Consider the following 16768-nt stretch of genomic DNA (forward strand, 5'->3'; position numbering starts at 1 on the left):
GATGGATGGATGGATGGATGGATGGAGAGATGGATGATGGATGGATGGATGGATAGAGACATGGATGGATGGATGATAGAGAAATAGATGGATAGATGCATGGAGATGGGTGGATAGATGGATGGGAAAATGGATAGATGACAGATGAATGGATGGATGGATGGTTATGTGGAAGAGTAGGTGAGCAGATAGAGGGATAGACAGGCAGAAAGGGCACCAAACCCCCTCCTAGAAGGATCCCCAGGAGCCAGACTAGAGAACAGGAGTGGCCCAGAGCCCCTGGCCATACCCTCTGCACCCCGCACCCCCCACTTATGTGCACCAACAACAGTCAGCCCTCCTTTCCAGACAGCTCCTTGGCTGTGCATCCGAGGTGTGGATGATCTCAGATGCACAGGCAGAGAGAGGTAGGTAGCTCAGCAGTGGGGGATGTGGGTACTCAGATGGATGATGGAGACCACTATGAAGCAGCTGAGCAGGATTTAAAATTAACCACTTGGCTCCATATTTCCTCGTGAGTCTGTCTGAGGCTCGGCCCCTTGTCTGGTGGGGGGCAGCAGATTCATAGTAAGTGAACCTCTGTGAAGTTGTGACACCTCAAAGAACAAGACAAAGTTGCCGTGCAGGGCATTTGGCTCCAACCTCAATCCACTAAAAGGAGACTGCAGCTCACGCTCCACACTTACAATAAATGTCAACCTAGAGATAATTTAGTTTTCCTGATTGACACAATTTACTACTTAGGAAAATATTTCTCAAGGTCCTGCTCAGATCGATACCTTCCTCAGAATCCCCCACCTTTGTTTGAAAACCAAGTAAATATGGTTTATGCTCAGAGAAGTTCTTTGTCTCCGCCCCCAGAGAACCTCAAGTCCTGTCAGAGGGTTTGGCTCTTCCTGGAAGCCCTGAAATCGTCACCTGCCTCTTATGCAAGCCTGTGTCGCTTGTTTGGGAGCTCACAGGCCTGAGAGTCTGTGATATGTGAGAAGACAGATGCACAAATGGATTGAAGGGGTAGCTCAGCCAGGCGGGACTGCAGTAAGATCGGTCCCAGTCAAAGCCCGTTCAAACGCCCCCCCTCCCCCGTCAGAGGATGCAGCTCTGAGAACCAACACCCAGCCCCCAGATGGCCAGGGCTGATCCTCTAGTCCCAAGCTGGGACACACAGGTCCAAGTGCCCAAAGACCCCTACACCGGGGAGACCAGGGGCTGTCAGTTTCCTCTCTCAGTGGCAGCAACATGTGCTGCTAAGCACATGGCCTGGGGACCCACAGGGTATGGCTGTCCGCTCACAGCTGCTAACTCACCGTGCTGCCCTGGACACGGCCCTGCTGTTCGCCCAGCCTCAGCTTGGGATGGGGACAGCCAGCGGCAGCCTGATGGCTCAGACCAGGGAGTCAACACACAACTGCATCTTAGTGACAGGGCAGCAACAGGGCTATGCATCCGAGGGGCTGACACCCCAGGGATCCACTGTCGGGCCTGGCTGGGCCACACAGACGCGCTGGTCCCAGGCCCCCTGTTCTCACCTGAAGTCAGGGTATGAGGTGGCATAGGTGGCGACTTCCATCTTGATGGCGTTGAGGTCTTGCAGGTGGATGATCTCAGCAAGTTTAGGGAGGGCAGGGTAGAGCCAGGTCGCAGGGGAGCCCTGGAGACAAGGTCAGGCTGTGGGAGGCTGCGCTGCCCCACGGCTTTTGGGCTCAGGGCAACGACTGCTTGAGCTTGGAGACCCTGAGGGGCTGCGGAGGTCCTGAGGGTGGGCAAAGCTCACGTTCTGCGTGCAGAAAAGCCGGATGGCTTCAGCGTTGGCCAGGATGTTCCTTGCCAGCTGCTGCTGCTGCTCTTCCTTCTTGAGGACCAGCGGGCACTTGCTGAGGCAGGTGATGTACTCCTTCACCAGGTGCAGGTGCACGGCTTCCATGAGCTCCTGCTGGGCAGTGCCGGGGCGGCGTGAGCCAACCGATGACAGGAGCTCACCACCTCCCCAGAGGCCCCGAAGCTGGGAATCCAGGGAGAACAGAGCACAGGGATGCACATGTGCTCTGGGGCATGTGTGGGGTGAGGGTGCACACACACGTCGGTTGGCAGGGGGTCTGGGCAGCCCCAGCCCCAGCTCAGGGGCTCCGCACCTCCCGGAAGCAGTCCTGAAGTTCCCAGAACTTCGGCAGCTGTCTGCCCACAGTGGTGAGGATTTCCTCCAGGGTCTCGGCAGGCGCCGCCCAGCGAGTCTTTGTGAACTTTTTGAACAGAGGCTGAGACAGGAGAGAGGCAGGATGTCTAGTCACACCCTGGAGAGGAAGGGCTCCAGGCCTGGTCACCCTCAGCTGACACACAGCCCAAGTAGGGGCTGGAGACTTGGGCTCACAGAGGCAGGTCGTGCTCCCCAGGGACGGGAAGCGGAGGCAGTCTGCACTCTCCTCCAAGGTCATCTAGCTGCTATGCAGGAGTCAGGCCAGCCTGTCTGCTGGCCCCGAGGCCTTTCCACTGCCTCCTCTTAAATAAATAAATTCCTATATAAACAAGGCCTTCTGCTGGACTGGCCCTTTGAGACCTGTGCCAAGTCACCGAGAATCACTGCCCCAGGCTTCACTACCCACCAGCTGTCCCTGGCCTCCAGGGACATGGGGCAGTGAACCCTCCTCAGCCTTTCAAAGGACCCTCAGCTATACCCCTTGCAGACTTCTCGGCCCCTCAGAGACGTGATGGCGGCTACTGAAACCCGAACCCAGGAGCTGGGCTGTGGCATCATTACAGAGCTGGGACATGCAGGAGGGTCTGGGGCAGCAGTGTGGCGGAGGGATGAGGGGGCTTCTCCAGGCCTCCTGAGCCCCTCTGTGCCCTCCCTGCCACGCTAGGCTCAGGGTGGTTGCCAGAAGAAAGCTCCATCACCTTCAGGTCCAGGAACAGGCTCTGGAGCAGAGTGTCAAAGCCATGGCTCCGGAGTTCACTCAGGGGTTCCAGCAGGTGTCTCCGGGGATCCTGCACGATTGGCCAGCTCTGCTCCATGGACGTCCTGGGTGGTGGATGCCAGGAGGTCTCAGCCTGTCCAGCGTATAGCCCCACATGCAGGGATCCCCAGTGGATCTTCCAAAACTACTTACTCTAGAGCCCCAAGTCCCTGAAGACGCCAGTCCAAGTCCTTCCACCCATGCCCTGCTCCAGCATGTACCTGCACCCCCCAAGGGCAAGCCATTCCCCTCGCCACGCCACTCTGCCATCTGTTTTGCACAATCCCTGAGCCCTCAGCAGCCGCTCTCAGAACACACCCGTGGTGGCTGTAGCGCCTGGTGCATCCTACGGCCTCAGCCTCCCTAACGTGGGACATGACACCTTCTGTGGCTGCTCCTCCTTCCACCCGCCTCTCCCTGGCGAATCTGCCCAGACCCTCACCGGAAGGACAGGCAGTTGTTGATGTTGGCAATGACATTGGCCCTGTAATTTGTCAGCTGTTTGCCTCTTTCCAGAAATTCATCAAAGGTGTGCTGGTAGCTGGTGAAACAGGAAGGGGCTCCTTTCAGGGCCAGCAGACACTGAGACCGCAGCCGTCTCCCAGGCACTGCCCTCCCTGCATTAATGCAGTCCTCCCTCGCTGTCCATGGTTGCCCCTGCCCCATGCACCTGGGTGACCGCAACGTGCTGTGCCTGGTCCTCGGCAGAGGGTACCCACTAAATTTACTCTGGGACGGAGACTGGGGGTGCAGTGGGAAGACACCATGGCAGGGTCTCCCAGGGTGTCCTCTTTGATGTTAAGGCCTGCTCTGCTGGGGACTTGGTGGACGTAGGTGGGGACAGGAAGCATCTACACTGATCCCTGGTGGCTCTTGGTGCCCAAAGGTGGGTCCAGGCACAGGGTGTTGGTACCAAAAATCAGGGGCAAGCACTGGGCTGACCTAGCTCAGGCTCCAGGGAGGCAGGAGAGACACAGCCCTGACAAGAGGCCGCAGGGACCTGGACGCACCCACCTCCTCAGGAACGCGGCCAACTCCACCAGCAGCACTTGCTTGATCTGCTTCCCTAGGTCGGGAGTGATGTTCTCAGCCTTTGCCTGGCCCTGTGAGACAATCTGCAGGGGTGCAATGGGTGATCAGGGCCAGCCAGGGGCACTGGGGACGGGGGATGCGTGTGGACATGAGAATGGGTGGGCGGGTACCCCAGCTGCACACACACGTGTGCACACATGCAGCCCGAAGTACCTGGATGATGTCGATGGCCAGCTCACTGTGGCAGCGGCCGTCCAACTTCTGCGGAGCCACGTCCTGGGCCCAGCGCTGTGCCTCCAGCTCCAAGGCACGGGCCATCAGCCCTTTCACGTTGGCCTGGGTATAGGTGTGGGGCCAGTGGTCAGTGCCCTGCTCTCCCAGAAGCTCTGTCATCATCTCTTCACCTGCCTATCCCCACATCCTGCCCTCTGTTTCTCCTGGTCTGGGACTCACCACCTCACTGGACAGAAACGTGGCCTCCAGTGACCGGATCTGCTTGGGGGTCAGCAGGCTCCCAAGGCTGACAGCCTGCAGCTCCGCTGCCAGCTTGGGACTTTTGAGGATGTCACTGTGGGCAGAACAAGGCTGGCATAAGGAAAATGGACCCAGGGGACAGGTCCTCAGCGGTGCCACACCCTCCACTCTCCCTACAGCACGATATCAAGACACATGTCAACCATCTGCTCAGTGGGGCTCAGGCCCCAAATCCTAGAATTCTTATGCATCTTCCTACTTCCCCTTAACACCCTGGCTCTAAAAGAGTGGCCAAAGCCAGGGCAGCAGTGTACTCAGGAGACTGAGGCAGGATCGGGACCTGCCTGGATTACCTCGGTAGCTCATGACTGGCTGAAGTATACAACGAGGCCCAGCTCAAAGATCAGTCGATAAAGGAACAATGAAAGAGTCCCACGCCTAAGCATGGAGGCTGCCTCTGCCCCTGCGAAGCCATCACCACCATCACCTCAGGCCCCGTGCCCCCAGGCCAGGGAGGTGTTCAGATAGGCCCTCTCCCAGAGCCACCCTGCCACTCCCCCCAGCAGCGGGGGCCAGCATGCACAGGAAGGGCGGCTGCCCCGACTACTTGGCAGAGGCCTCGTCACCCACTCCCATGGCGCTGCTGCAGGGCCCCCGGGGAGTCCTAGCACTTCTGAAGGGGCCTTTGTCCACCTAGAGGTTTAAGAATGGCCCTCTCCACGTCCCCACCCAGGCCGGGTGCAGCTGCGTCCTCTTCTCCCTACACTTCTGGCCACAGTGGCCTCAACAATGCCTGCTTAGACTCCACGCCCAGGCTAGACTCAGTTTCCTGCTTTGCTCACCCCTGGGTGCTGGGCTTGGAGACACCGAGCTATCGAGACAGGAAGGTCGACAGGCAGAGGTCCAAGTGCCCAGCGCTTCCTGATGAGTCAGGACCAGCCAGCAGCTCTGGTTCAGGGCTATGCTGTCTTCCTGAGCCCAGTGTCCTGTGCCCTACTGGCTTCGTACCCACCACCCTGCTGTGCCTTGGCCTCTTGCCATGGGCTGCCCCACTGGCACCAGTGGCCCCCGGACCCTCAGCCTGGCTCACACTGCCTCTGCCCCCTATGCCTCCCTCCTCCCATAGGCCTGAAGACCCTCCATAAGAACCCTTGGCCTCCAGCACCCCATGCCGCAGTGCTGGTCTCCCCCCTGCAGCTTGGGTGAATGATGGTACCAGCTGCCCTCCTCCAGCACTGCCTGGAGCTCCTCAGTGGACAGAACCCATTGTGGGCTCACAGGGTGAGAGGCACACAAGACTCACACTAACGAGACACTCAGGCCCGTTGCACCCCTGGCCTGCCAGGTCAACCCCAACACGAAGGATGGCTCAACCTTTGCCCGCTGCCTACCTTCTGCCCCATCCCACCCCCAACTCCTGCCTGACGCTCCATCCTCAGTACATGGACTCTGGCTCATAGTCAGCCTGGCCTGGTCACCTACCAGGACCTCTGGCCTGGCCTCCCCAAGCCCAGGCACATCTGTGCAGCTGCTCACTTACCTCCTCCTTTTGGGACCTCAAGAATGAAACCAGTCTTTGTGTCTCAGTTTCCCCCACTGCAGAATGCGCTGGGGTCCAGGAAGTACCCTCACCCTATGGTCAAGGCTCAGCCCCTTTCTTGCTGTTTTGCTTTGTGTTGGAACAACTGAGTATAAAGCTTCGGCTGCCTGCAAACTCTAGGTGACCTTCCTGCCTCAGCCTCCCTCCCTGGGCCGGCCCCAGCCCTTTTTGCCCCAGTCCCACCCTGCATCGTCAGCCCAGGGCCCCTGCAGCCCACAGCCCGCCGCCCACCAGCTCACTTCGGGTAGAGGTTCTGCGCCCAGAGCAGCAGCAGGTAGGCATCACGTTCGCAAAGCTCGAACTGCGCCAGGGCTGCCACGTGCGCAGCGAAGTGCTCGTGGTAGCTGCGTGCGTAGGTGGCCACAACATCAAACTCAGCTGGGAACAGCGGCCGCAGTCGCTCCACCACGGCCTCCAGGTCCTCCTTCATGGTGCGGCCCATGTGCAGGAAGGCGTCCTCTACCTCCGAGCGCCCCTCGGTGTGTGCAGCTGGCCGTGCCCCCATGCGCTCAGAGGCCACCACTGCCACGCTGTGCCGCCACTGCTGCAGCCAGTGTCGCGGCCGTGTGTTCACCAGCGTTGCTGCCCCAGGCCCGGCCTCCGCTGCCCGCTGGTCCTCGCGCTCCTGCTCGGCCACCACCGCCAGGGCCTGGTGCAGCCGCTCAGGCGCAGCCTCCAGGGGGCGGCACAACACTCTCTGCACCTGGCTGTGCAGCAGTGTGTACAGCGCCTCTACCTTGCTCTGTCGCCGCACCAGCTCCTCTGCATCCAGCTTGCCTGCAGAGGCCAAGGCTGCCAGCTCCCTCTCCAGCACCAGCAGGGACCCTGCTGCCTCCAGTCGTCCGCCCTCCAGCGCTGCCTTGAGCTCCTCCACTGCACCAGAGACCCTTGTGAGGAGGCACCCAGGGCAGGGGGAAGCTGGGACCCCACCCGGTGAGGCCTTGCCCTGCTCAGGCCTGCACCTCCGGAGGGCAGCCCCATCCCCTGCCTACCTGTGGGTGCCGGGCTACCCGGCCCTGGTCTGGGCTCTGGCTGTGCTGAGCTGGGGGAACTACCCTTCTTCTTCTTTCCTTTGAACATGTTTAACATGTTGGCCAGTGCTCTTGGCTTCTTCTTTTCCTTGCTCTTCACAGCCTCTACCCTGTGACGCTCTGGAGCTACCTCAGCCTCCAGAGGTGGTGCCAGATCCTCAGAGGAGGCCTCGGAGATAGAGGCCTCTGAGTCCACCTCTGATGTGAAGGACAAACTCGGGGTGTGTCCAAGGAAGTCGAGGGTCCCAGGCACAGGATGCTGGTCCAGGAAGCCTTGGAACATCATCTTCTTCAGCACCACCCTGGCTCAAGTCTGTAGGTTGCTGATGGGAAAGAAGTGGTTAGTGTTGACAGGGGACCCGGCCCCAGGCTGGGTGTGCAGTCCGAAGTGACCTGAAGTGTGATCTGTGTGACCTCCACTCCCCTGCTCAGGTCCTGGGCCCCTTCTGGACAAAGACAGCAGGGCCTTCAGTGCATCTCAGCAGAGAGAACGGGGGCGGCAGGGACATTCAGGTCCTGGGATGGAAAGGGCAGGGGCTGCTGTGCACCAACTTATTTTGTCTTTTTGAAACAGGGTCTCCACATGCAATTCAGGCTGGCCTGGAACTCATTATGTAGCCCAGCCTGGCCTCGAACTTATAGAGGTCCTCCTGCTGCAGCCACCCTGGGTATGAGGATCATAGGTGTGTACCACCCTATCCCAACTTACTGTTCATTTAGACAAAGCAGGGACAGAGGTCCAGAAAGGACAGGACTACACCAGCTGCAAAAGCACCAGAAAGAGAAAATTCTCCTCCAGCTGTAGAATTTCAGAAAGATGCCACGAGGTGACCTTCTATAGGGACTGAGGGCTCATGTCTACAGAAGCCAGGTCCTGGCAGTGTGGGACCAGACCTCAGTGATATGTCACACATCCTCAGCAGCAAAGGGTTCATTCAGTGAGGGGGTTGAACCAGAGACCCACAGCTGCCAGAGGCCAGGCTCACTAGCTCGGGCTCATTACAAAAGCCTCCGTTCCTGCGTCCTTCTGGGGTGCCCATCCCTTCTTTCTTTCCCACCAAGTGGGGTTACTTAGGTTCACAATATCCCTGTGGTCTTTCAGCTTGGGCCTGGAAGCCAGGTCACTTGTCCTGATTTTTCCTGCCATTCTCTTGCTCAGAAAGCAGCCTGGGGAAGGCAGGTCCCTCCCCACTATCAAAGCATAGCTGGGCCTACCAGAGTGGAGCAGGGGCTTGCGTGACTAGAACCACAGGACCATAGTGCCACCTACTTCCCCACCCTCCAGAGCAAACACAGAGCCATCAGGATGACTCGGAGGGACCTTCTAACCCCTCAGCAAGGCATACACAATGAGTCACATGACAAGAGGGAAACTAGGGCTAAGGACAGGGTGCTCCCTGAGCACAGAGGCTTGGGGGCTCGGACTGAACTCTCCTCACTGTGCCGTCCAGGTCCCCCTGCCAGCTTCCTGTCCCATTCCCAGGGTGTAGTCTCCACCCTGAAGCTTGGCCGGAGCTCCAGCGCATCTGGAATGCCTGAGTCCCTCCTAGCCAGTCCCTGCCCTTCCTGCCAGGTGCCCAGGCGCTGATCCTGACCCCTGGATGTCAACTGCCCACCTGGTGCTGGATGGCTGGAGTGCCAGACCAGGACAAGCAGGGGCGCTCCGGCGAGCCCAAGCCAAGTTTCCAGGTTGGTGGGCCAGGCACTTCTTCCCCTCCCAGCCCATCCCAGTGCCTGCCAAGCCCCGCAGAAGCTGGTTTGGCCTGTGGAGCCGCTCAGCCGCACCTGTGGTGCCCATGCCCACCAGCCCCACCTCACTCTCACTGCCTGTCTCCCGGGCTCCGGCACTGTGGCCCTTGCCACTCTGAAGCCCAAAACTGCTGCCTGCTTCCCAGCTCCATCGCTGTCAGCTGGCACAGTAGAAATCAGCAGCTGTAGGCTCAGTGGCACTCCCATGGGTGTAGACTAGACACACCCACCACCGACTGCCTCGTCCCTGTCTGAGATGTGAAGCTGAGGCCCCCACACATGGCACTGCAGAGCATGGGCCTGCAAGGGTGAATCCTGGGTCCCTCTGTCTGCCAGCTCCAGTGCAGCCCAAGAGGGGAGAGAAGCGTTCCTCCTGTAAGCCCGGCTCCCAGCTGGACCCATGAAGTAGGAAGGGCCTGCTCTGTGCCACATGGTGTGACCCCAGCCTGTGGTTCAACAGCCATACTCCCTGTGACCACACCTAGGCACCACCCCCACTTCTCAGGATCAGGGCAGAGATCCATGCAGTACCCCTCTAGGCTCTGGCTGCGGTGACAGAGACACCCACCGAGGACCTGATGTCCACCCCTTGAGGTCACTTTGGCACACAAGCAGGGAAGACACATGGCCTGCATCACACTGCCAGGCAACCTACTAGCAGGGGCTGGGTGGAGACCCCAGGGCCGAGGCTTGCCTTGGTCCTGTCGGTTTTGCGAGGTCATTCCCTCAGGGGATCGGGCGGAACCCAGGGTTCGGGTGGCAGGGACAGAGCACCGTGGCGGAGGTCACTTACTTTGTCCGGACCGGGCAGCTGCTGTCCTGGGCCCACTTGGGGCAGCCTGAAAATAGATGAGGTCCGCCCCTCCCACTCCCGCCGCCCCGCCCACCAACCACGCCCACTCCCAACACCACGACCCTGTGCACCGTAACCGCGGAAAACCCGCTGGCTGAGCCACCCACCCGGCATTGTCCGACGTGACCCCCGATTGGCTGCCAGCCGGCCGCGCCCTGCCTCGTGCCCCGCACCCCACATCCCCGCGCTAGGGCTCCCCTCCTCCGCCGCTGAGGCTGTCACTCCCGGGATCCCGTGTCCTTGGGGACTTGTGCTTCCGTGGCCTTGCTTGGAAGGGGGCGTTCGGAGCGTGAGGCGACTTTCCAGGTCACCAGGCAGAACCGCCAGGAGCCCCTGCGAGCGTCCCTGAAGTCGGACAGGACCTTGGGCACTGGTTCCAGACACCCCCACGCACCCCAGGCTCAGACCTGCCCCCCACTGTGCCCCGCCCAGCTCGGTCTCGAGTCGGATCAGTCCCCTTCTAGTCCTCAGTTTTCCGTCTACACTGTTTCTCAGGGTCGGCCTCCGGGGGACTTGGGAAGCCCGAGGGGTGGGCCGGGGCTTGAGGGGGGCCATAGACCACTCCCCGCGAGTTCACATCGTAGAGTGCCTGCCCTCCGGACCCTGTCATTAAGGAATTTCCCGCGGGCACCGGCTTCCTCTGGAGCCTTAGCCGGAGCTCCTCCCCCCTTTGTTTGGTCCCTCTTGCTCCCCCCACAGGTCTTTGAGGGCAGAAGTGTGACTGATGGGGGCTGTGCTCAGGGGGCGTCCCGGGGACTGAGAACTTCCTCTTCCTCTCCCGAGTGGTGGCTAGGAGCCAGCTCAGCCAGGGCAAGCATCCATCCTGCCCATGGGGGATCGGGAGTTGGGGGGGGGTGAAAGGGGCTGCCAGTGGCTTTTAGACAGGGGCTCCATTGCAGCTGTCCCTCAGGCCCCCAGGGATGGCCATTTTCAGGCAAGCCCCTGAAACCAGTGTCCAGACCGGGGGTGGTCCTGCCTGATCTGGGACACAGATGGGGAGACCAAGGGCCCGCCCCAGCAGGGTTCATCCAGCGGGAGGCCTCCCGGAGATGGTTGTGCAACCCCAGCAGGCAGCTGCCCGGCTCCCTCCACCCACCCCCCGCCTAATCCCAAACAGATTGGGAATTTGCTAGGGACACTGGGTCCTAACGATCCACGTCTATGCCGAACCCTGGTCAGTGTGGGGTCCATGGGCCAACAGCCTTGTCCTCAGTGGCCCCGTGTCTCACCCAGTGCAGTGGGCAGAATAGGAGGGGTGATGCTGCTGGCCCCTGTGTCACAGACACTTATCCCTCTGAATTGGCCTGAGGGTCAAATGTCCCCTGTGAAATCCCCAGCACAGGGAAATATGGAGCTGGATGGGGGTGGGAAGGTGGAGAGACAGAAGAGGGGGATGGCCCGAGGGCACCAGCTGCTGTGCCCCTCTTGGAGGCAGGGCGGCACTTGCAGAGGCTGCAGGCACAGAGCTGCCCTCGGCAGGAAGTCAGAATTAGGCATGATCATCCACTCCCACCTCCACAGGGCTGGGTGGGGCAGCCTGGCCAGGAAGGTATGCAGGGGAGCAGGAGACTAGGTCCCTTCCTTGCTGGAGGCCCTTCTGAAGGTTCCAGCAGTGACAGCCTGCTCTGGTTTTAATTATGATGAAATACAGACAACACCAGTTGCTCTTTAACCACAGTGTCACTGCTTCAGTGTCAGTGGCACCGGGTCTACTGTCCCACCCCTAGAGCTGGTCCACTGGACCTCTGTCCCCTTTCGACATGGACTCCCAGCTCTCCCCTGAGCCAGCAGCCCCCAGCCCTTGCAGTGTCTACTCCAGGGACCTCCAACAAGGGGAAGGACACAGGACTTGCCCTCTCGTGGCTGGGTTCACCCACGCTACAGGCTGTGTCCCAAAGTCCTGCCTGTTACATCTGGACGGCGCTCCACTGTGGAAATGGACACATTTCACCAGCCGTCCCTCCACAGACTCTTGGGTCGCTGCCACCTTTTGGCTGCTGTGAACACACATGTGCAAATCAGCATTCCTGGCCTTGCTTTCAACTCCTGGGGCGGACAGTTGACTCTGGACAGGCACAGGTGCTGGGCTCTGTTCTAGGTGCTTTAAATGCAGAAAATCTTGGCAAGTGAGTACTGAGCAGCACCCTTCTCACAGAGGAGGAAACAGGCAGAGATAGGACCGACCATGTTCCTGTGAAGGTGGAGCTGCGCGGTACCGCAAGGCTTCTCCAACGCTGCTCGGGGCCTGAGACGCAGCTGAATACGTATTTACGCCAGGAACAAGGAAGAACTTAGCCCAGAGAATTTAGATGTAGAAAGAAGTACTGTCTTCTCTCTTTTTTTCTTTTTTCTTTTTTAAATGCTATTGAATATTAAACATAGGGCCTTTGCGCTGAGCTAATTCTCCAGCCCTCTCTATTTTTTATTTTGAGACAGGGTCTTGCTAAATTATCCAGGCTGGGCTCAAATTTGCAGTCCTCCTGCCTCAGCCTCCAGGAGTATAGGGATTATAGACATTCATTACCACACCTGATTCCTTTTACATCTTTGAAAAAAACCTCCCTGATCTCCATTGTCTTGTTCAATTAACTGGGCAGGGCAGGAGCGCCTCTGTAGGCTGTCTGGCCAGAGATAACACAGGGCTGTGGTTGCTGGCCCTCCCCACACATGGCCTGGGTCTGAGAAGGCAGCAGAGGGAAGTGCTCCAAGGAGAGGAAGTTAAGGCAGAAGGGCCTGCGTCCTGGCGGGGACAGAGGCCAGGTGGAGGTCACAAGGTGCTGAGAGCTTTGAGTCCAGTCGAGTCGTGCCCTGGCTATAGGGAGAAGCCGCTCAGGCCATGGCCCTGGGCCTGGGGTGCTGGCTACTGGCCCAGTGGGTTCCCCCGGGAAGGCCAGGGTGCACTAACTACAGTGTTTCCAGCAGTCCGGGGGACCCACTTCCCTCTGCGTGATGACTTGCATTTCCTGCAGCCCAGCCTTGCTCTGCCACCACAAAGGAGCTCCCCTCTTCCTCCTCTCCAGGCCTGGGAACTTCTCGCTATGCTCACTGACTGCCCTGGGCAGGGCCTTGCACCTCCATGAACCAAGGAAACTGAGTCAGGAAGGAAGCAGATGCTTCGAGGCCAGGGTCCCTACCATCCCCAGCCTTCCCGAGAGAGGAAGTGACTGGCCCAGGGTCCCTCACTGCTGCCCAAGGCCTTGGCTGGAGTCTGCTGACTGCCCTGGGATCATGGGATGACCAGAACGGCTGACCAGGACACTCTTGGGATGCTGCTACCTCGAGGCACTGGCCGGAGGGGACACGTGAAGGCAGTGCCCTGCCTGTGGGAATCTGTGTACTGTTGAAGTCTCACACCCCTTAAGCCTAGTCCAGAACTCCTCTTCGTATTTGGCAGATGGGGAAACGGCTCTGAGGGTTCCAGGAGCGCAGGTCTTTCACTGAAGACTGCTGGCCCTGTGGGAGAAAGCAGGCCCAGGCAGAAGAACCCAAGCCCAGCACCTCAGAAGAGCACGGGGCAAGAGTGCTTGTTGGAAGTGGCAGCTGGGAGGAACCCCTGGGCCATGGGGCTTTTCACCAGTGGGTTGCACCCAAGGGTGCCCAGCCTGACCCAGGGGCTCTTGGTGGTGAGTGAAGATGCCAAACAAACCTCCTGTTGCTGGGCATGGACAGCGCCAGCTGCAGCCAGGCTGTTCTCAGAGCCAGCGTGATTTCCAGGAAGCAGCTGCAGTCTTGGCTCATCCTGGGTCCCTCCAATGACAGCTGCTCACGTGGCAGGCACTGTCCCTGGAGTTTCCAGAGGCTGCAAGATGGTGGGGAAGGGCAGAGTTAACCCAGACCCCACTGGGCCTTTCTGTTGGGCCTACTTGCTGTATGAGTGGGGGGCTGAGGGGTGGGGGCGGCAGCGTGAGCTCTTTGCAGGGCTTGCATCTCAGGCCAGGCCACCTCCGACCAACAGCAGCTTTCCTTCTGTTCCTACCCAATTTTGCACAAAAGGCAGAGCCCACAGGGGCAGGGGATCTTCCCTGGGCCGCCTAGCTGGGAAGGAGAAGCCCTGAGCTCCAGCCAGGGTCTCCAGAACTGAGGCTGGCTCTTCACAGCAGTCCTGAACCCCTGAGGCGCAGGAAGGTCCAGAAACAGCAAGTGCTACCTTGACTTCTTCTTCCAAGACTTCGCACTGCCCAGGTCTGGGGACTCTGTCCGACCAGAGCCTTGAGTTCATCAGGGGTTTGCTTTCATAGGAATCAAGACAGACAGCTCATCCCATCCTCCTCCCGACGATGCTTCTAGCAAAACCAGAAATCTCACTATGGGTGCAAGTTGCTTAGGAAGCACCAGTTTCAGGGGTAGGGAGTGTGCGGAGAACTTTTCACTATTAATCCTTAATGTGCCTTTAAATTGTGATCTGTGTGGATTTATTATTAAGCAGGACATTAAAGCTAAGGCCCCTGCAGTGACTGTCCACAAGACTCCAGGGAGGGGAGGGCTGAGGTAGGCACAGCGTGCTCACAGTTCAGTGCGCCCCAGTTTCAGATCACAGGGACCCGGGCTGGGCCGAGACCAGGGAGCCCCACACCAGCTCCTGGGCCCCAACAAGGCCATTTTGAGGCGGCACCAGGAGCAGCTGACCCTGCACAGCTCCAGGGCACAGTCCCCAACAAGCCCATTCCACCCCTCCTGACCCAGAGGATGGATGACGATGGTGGCCTGCTGCAGCCCCAAAGGGGTCTCTGTGTAGGACAGGGAGAAATGAGATTGGGGATGGTAGCTTTGGGGCCACATCCTCTGCAGCCTCCTGTCCCCTTCTAGACTATGGTGAGGGGCTCTGCAGGAGCCACCACTGACCACTGAGAATGCTGTGCCCATGAGCAGGGGACTGCAGAGGATGGGGCCTGGAGGGAAAGCACCAAAGTCACTAGGCAAGGAAGGAAGAGGGTCAGGCTGTGTAACACGCTGGCTGACACTTGAAGCATACCCTTGGTGCCTGGACCTCTGAGGACAACCCTCCACAGCAAGCAGCTCCACTCGACACACGGAGACCCACTCGACACATGGAGACTGGGTTCCTGGAGGAGACCGTAGGGCTCCACCTAGGGGAAGGCAGAGTGGATCTGGTGCCATTCACGAGCCTCAGCCTCCTGCGGGGTCCCAGTGCAGCTTAGGACACTCCAGCGGGGCCTAGGTGGGGGACCCCAGGGACAGCAGAGGCAGGAAGTCCTAGGAGCTCATGCTGGGTGGATGGCCTGGTCCCCTCTTCCTGCTGCTCATGCTGCCCTGGGCCATTAGGTGTTCACACAACACAGCACCCCTCAACCCGAATGCCCTGCCTTACACACCCTCAAGGACGCTGGGCTCGCAGAGTGGGGCCTCGGCTCAGGGGAGGGGAGGGCCAGGGAGGACCAGGAAGCGCCCATTCAAGAAGGACCTGGGATATTGGAGAGGGAGGAGCAGAAAGCCCCATGGTGGGCAGGTGGGCAGAGAAGAGGTGGGAGTCAGAGCAGCTGGCGGGGGCTGGGGTCTGACTATGAGGGGCTGCTGTCCTGCCCTATGCTGGGCACACAGAGCATGGGTAGAGCCCTCCATGCGGGGCTGGCAAATGCAGTGCACACACACACACACACACACACACACACACACACCAGCCAGACAACTGGCCAGCAGACTGTTACCCTACCTTGGCCTGGACAATAACCAGGAATGCACGCGAGGCCCACAGCAAGGCCCCAGTTGACCCAGCCAGCAGCTTCCACACTGGGATGGGACAGCCTCCTGCTGCCTACCCTCCCACTATACCCTCAGAAGCTGCTGTCACCTCCTGCTCCCCACACGGTGCTGTGGGAGGCCAGTGCTGGCCTCAGCCACTGCCCAGCTCTTGGCAAGGCCGGGGAACACGCTGATGCTCTTGCAGAGACCCGAGGATCGCTTGTGCACACGGTTTCTGCCAGGAAACCTGACTTCCGTCTCCAGATCTAGAAACGCTCGGGAAGACAGTCCTGAGGCTCTGGGGGAGTCCCAGCCTCCATCCCTTCACCAGGGAGCTGCCCAGCCCGTGCTTGATCACAGGTGGGGTCTGCATCCAGGGCCATCTTGGACTTCCCTGCAGACCAGGGCTCTGGAGCACTTGGAGCACTGCATGGCAGGGCAGCCGGGGCTTGGCTTGTGGTTGGCTCTTGCCTTCTCGCCCAGCCTGGGAGGTGCTGACCCATTTCCCAGCTGGAAAAACTGGGGCACGCTGAGGTAAAGGAACTCGCCTAAGTCACCAAGACCTGCCATTGCCCAGCCTGCCCTGGGAGCCTCCAGCTTGCTTTCCATGAGGCTGCGCAGGTCCAGTCTGGCCAGAGCTGAGATTCAGTTTCCCTGGGGAGAACTGACTGGAGCCGGGCAAATGAGCCATCCCCCACCCCACCCACTGCTGCTGGCCCCTTCCACTAGGACGCCCCCCCAGGGCTACAGTGGAGCTGGTCAGGGAGCCAGTGGCCAGTGACTGCCCTGCTCCTCCCACAGATCCCTCCTCCACAGTCAGACATGCCCTTCATACCCCTGAGCCCCAGTTATGGCAGCCCGTTTCTCCCTGGGCCCAAGGACAGCCTGTCAGCACCCACAGTTACATTCTCCACCCCATCCCCAGCTTGGCCAGCAGCCTGGAACCCCAACCTCTCCACTTCCTCTTCCTGACCACTTAATCTCCCCTTCCAGGTAGAGCTGGATATTCCCCTGCCCCACCCTCACCATTGGCAGGCAGGACACTGCCCTGGCACTTGCAGACAGAGTACCCCAGGCATGCGACCTATCTGCCACAGGCCCAGCAGACTCAAACCTGGCCCTGGGTTCTGGCCCAGGTTTGGAGGGAGGAGGCAGATCTGCCTGCGTGCTACCCCCACCCCACTGCACACATGGAACAATAGGGGCAGGGGGTAGTGCTGGGAGAGACGCATGCCCCATTTATCTCACCAGGTTGCCTTTAGGGGGCTGGGGAGATGGCTCAGTAGAATAAGTGCTTGCCTGGCAATGCGAGGGTCTGAGTTCAATCCCCAATTCCACCAAAAAAAAGAGAAAGAAAGAAAAAAAGAAAAAGAAAAAC

The 16768-nt window shown here is 59.6% G+C and overlaps 1 protein-coding gene across 4 annotated transcripts in view; it reads right to left on the reverse strand.

The window, feature by feature from the left end:
- Positions 1 to 9696, reverse strand: part of Tnfaip2 (TNF alpha induced protein 2) — a 12472-nt gene extending 2776 nt beyond the window's left edge. Inside the window, exons 1-11 of one of the 4 annotated variants that reach the window (XM_023705674.1) lie at positions 9633 to 9696; positions 7050 to 7410; positions 6297 to 6930; positions 4437 to 4551; positions 4197 to 4319; positions 3966 to 4066; positions 3394 to 3492; positions 2893 to 3016; positions 2133 to 2255; positions 1775 to 1930; positions 1530 to 1651 (exon numbers count right to left, since the gene is read on the reverse strand). In XM_023705674.1, the coding sequence (XP_023561442.1) occupies positions 1530 to 1651; positions 1775 to 1930; positions 2133 to 2255; positions 2893 to 3016; positions 3394 to 3492; positions 3966 to 4066; positions 4197 to 4319; positions 4437 to 4551; positions 6297 to 6930; positions 7050 to 7374 (1922 nt within the window). In that variant the 5' untranslated portion in view covers positions 7375 to 7410; positions 9633 to 9696. The other 3 variants (XM_004645425.2, XM_023705673.1, XM_023705672.1) reach the window with 3 other exon arrangements.
- Between the last annotated feature and the right edge of the window lie 7072 nt (positions 9697 to 16768).

Source organism: Octodon degus, unplaced genomic scaffold, assembly GCF_000260255.1.
Source record: "Octodon degus isolate 3935 unplaced genomic scaffold, OctDeg1.0 scaffold00226, whole genome shotgun sequence".
NCBI lineage: Eukaryota > Metazoa > Chordata > Mammalia > Rodentia > Octodontidae > Octodon > Octodon degus.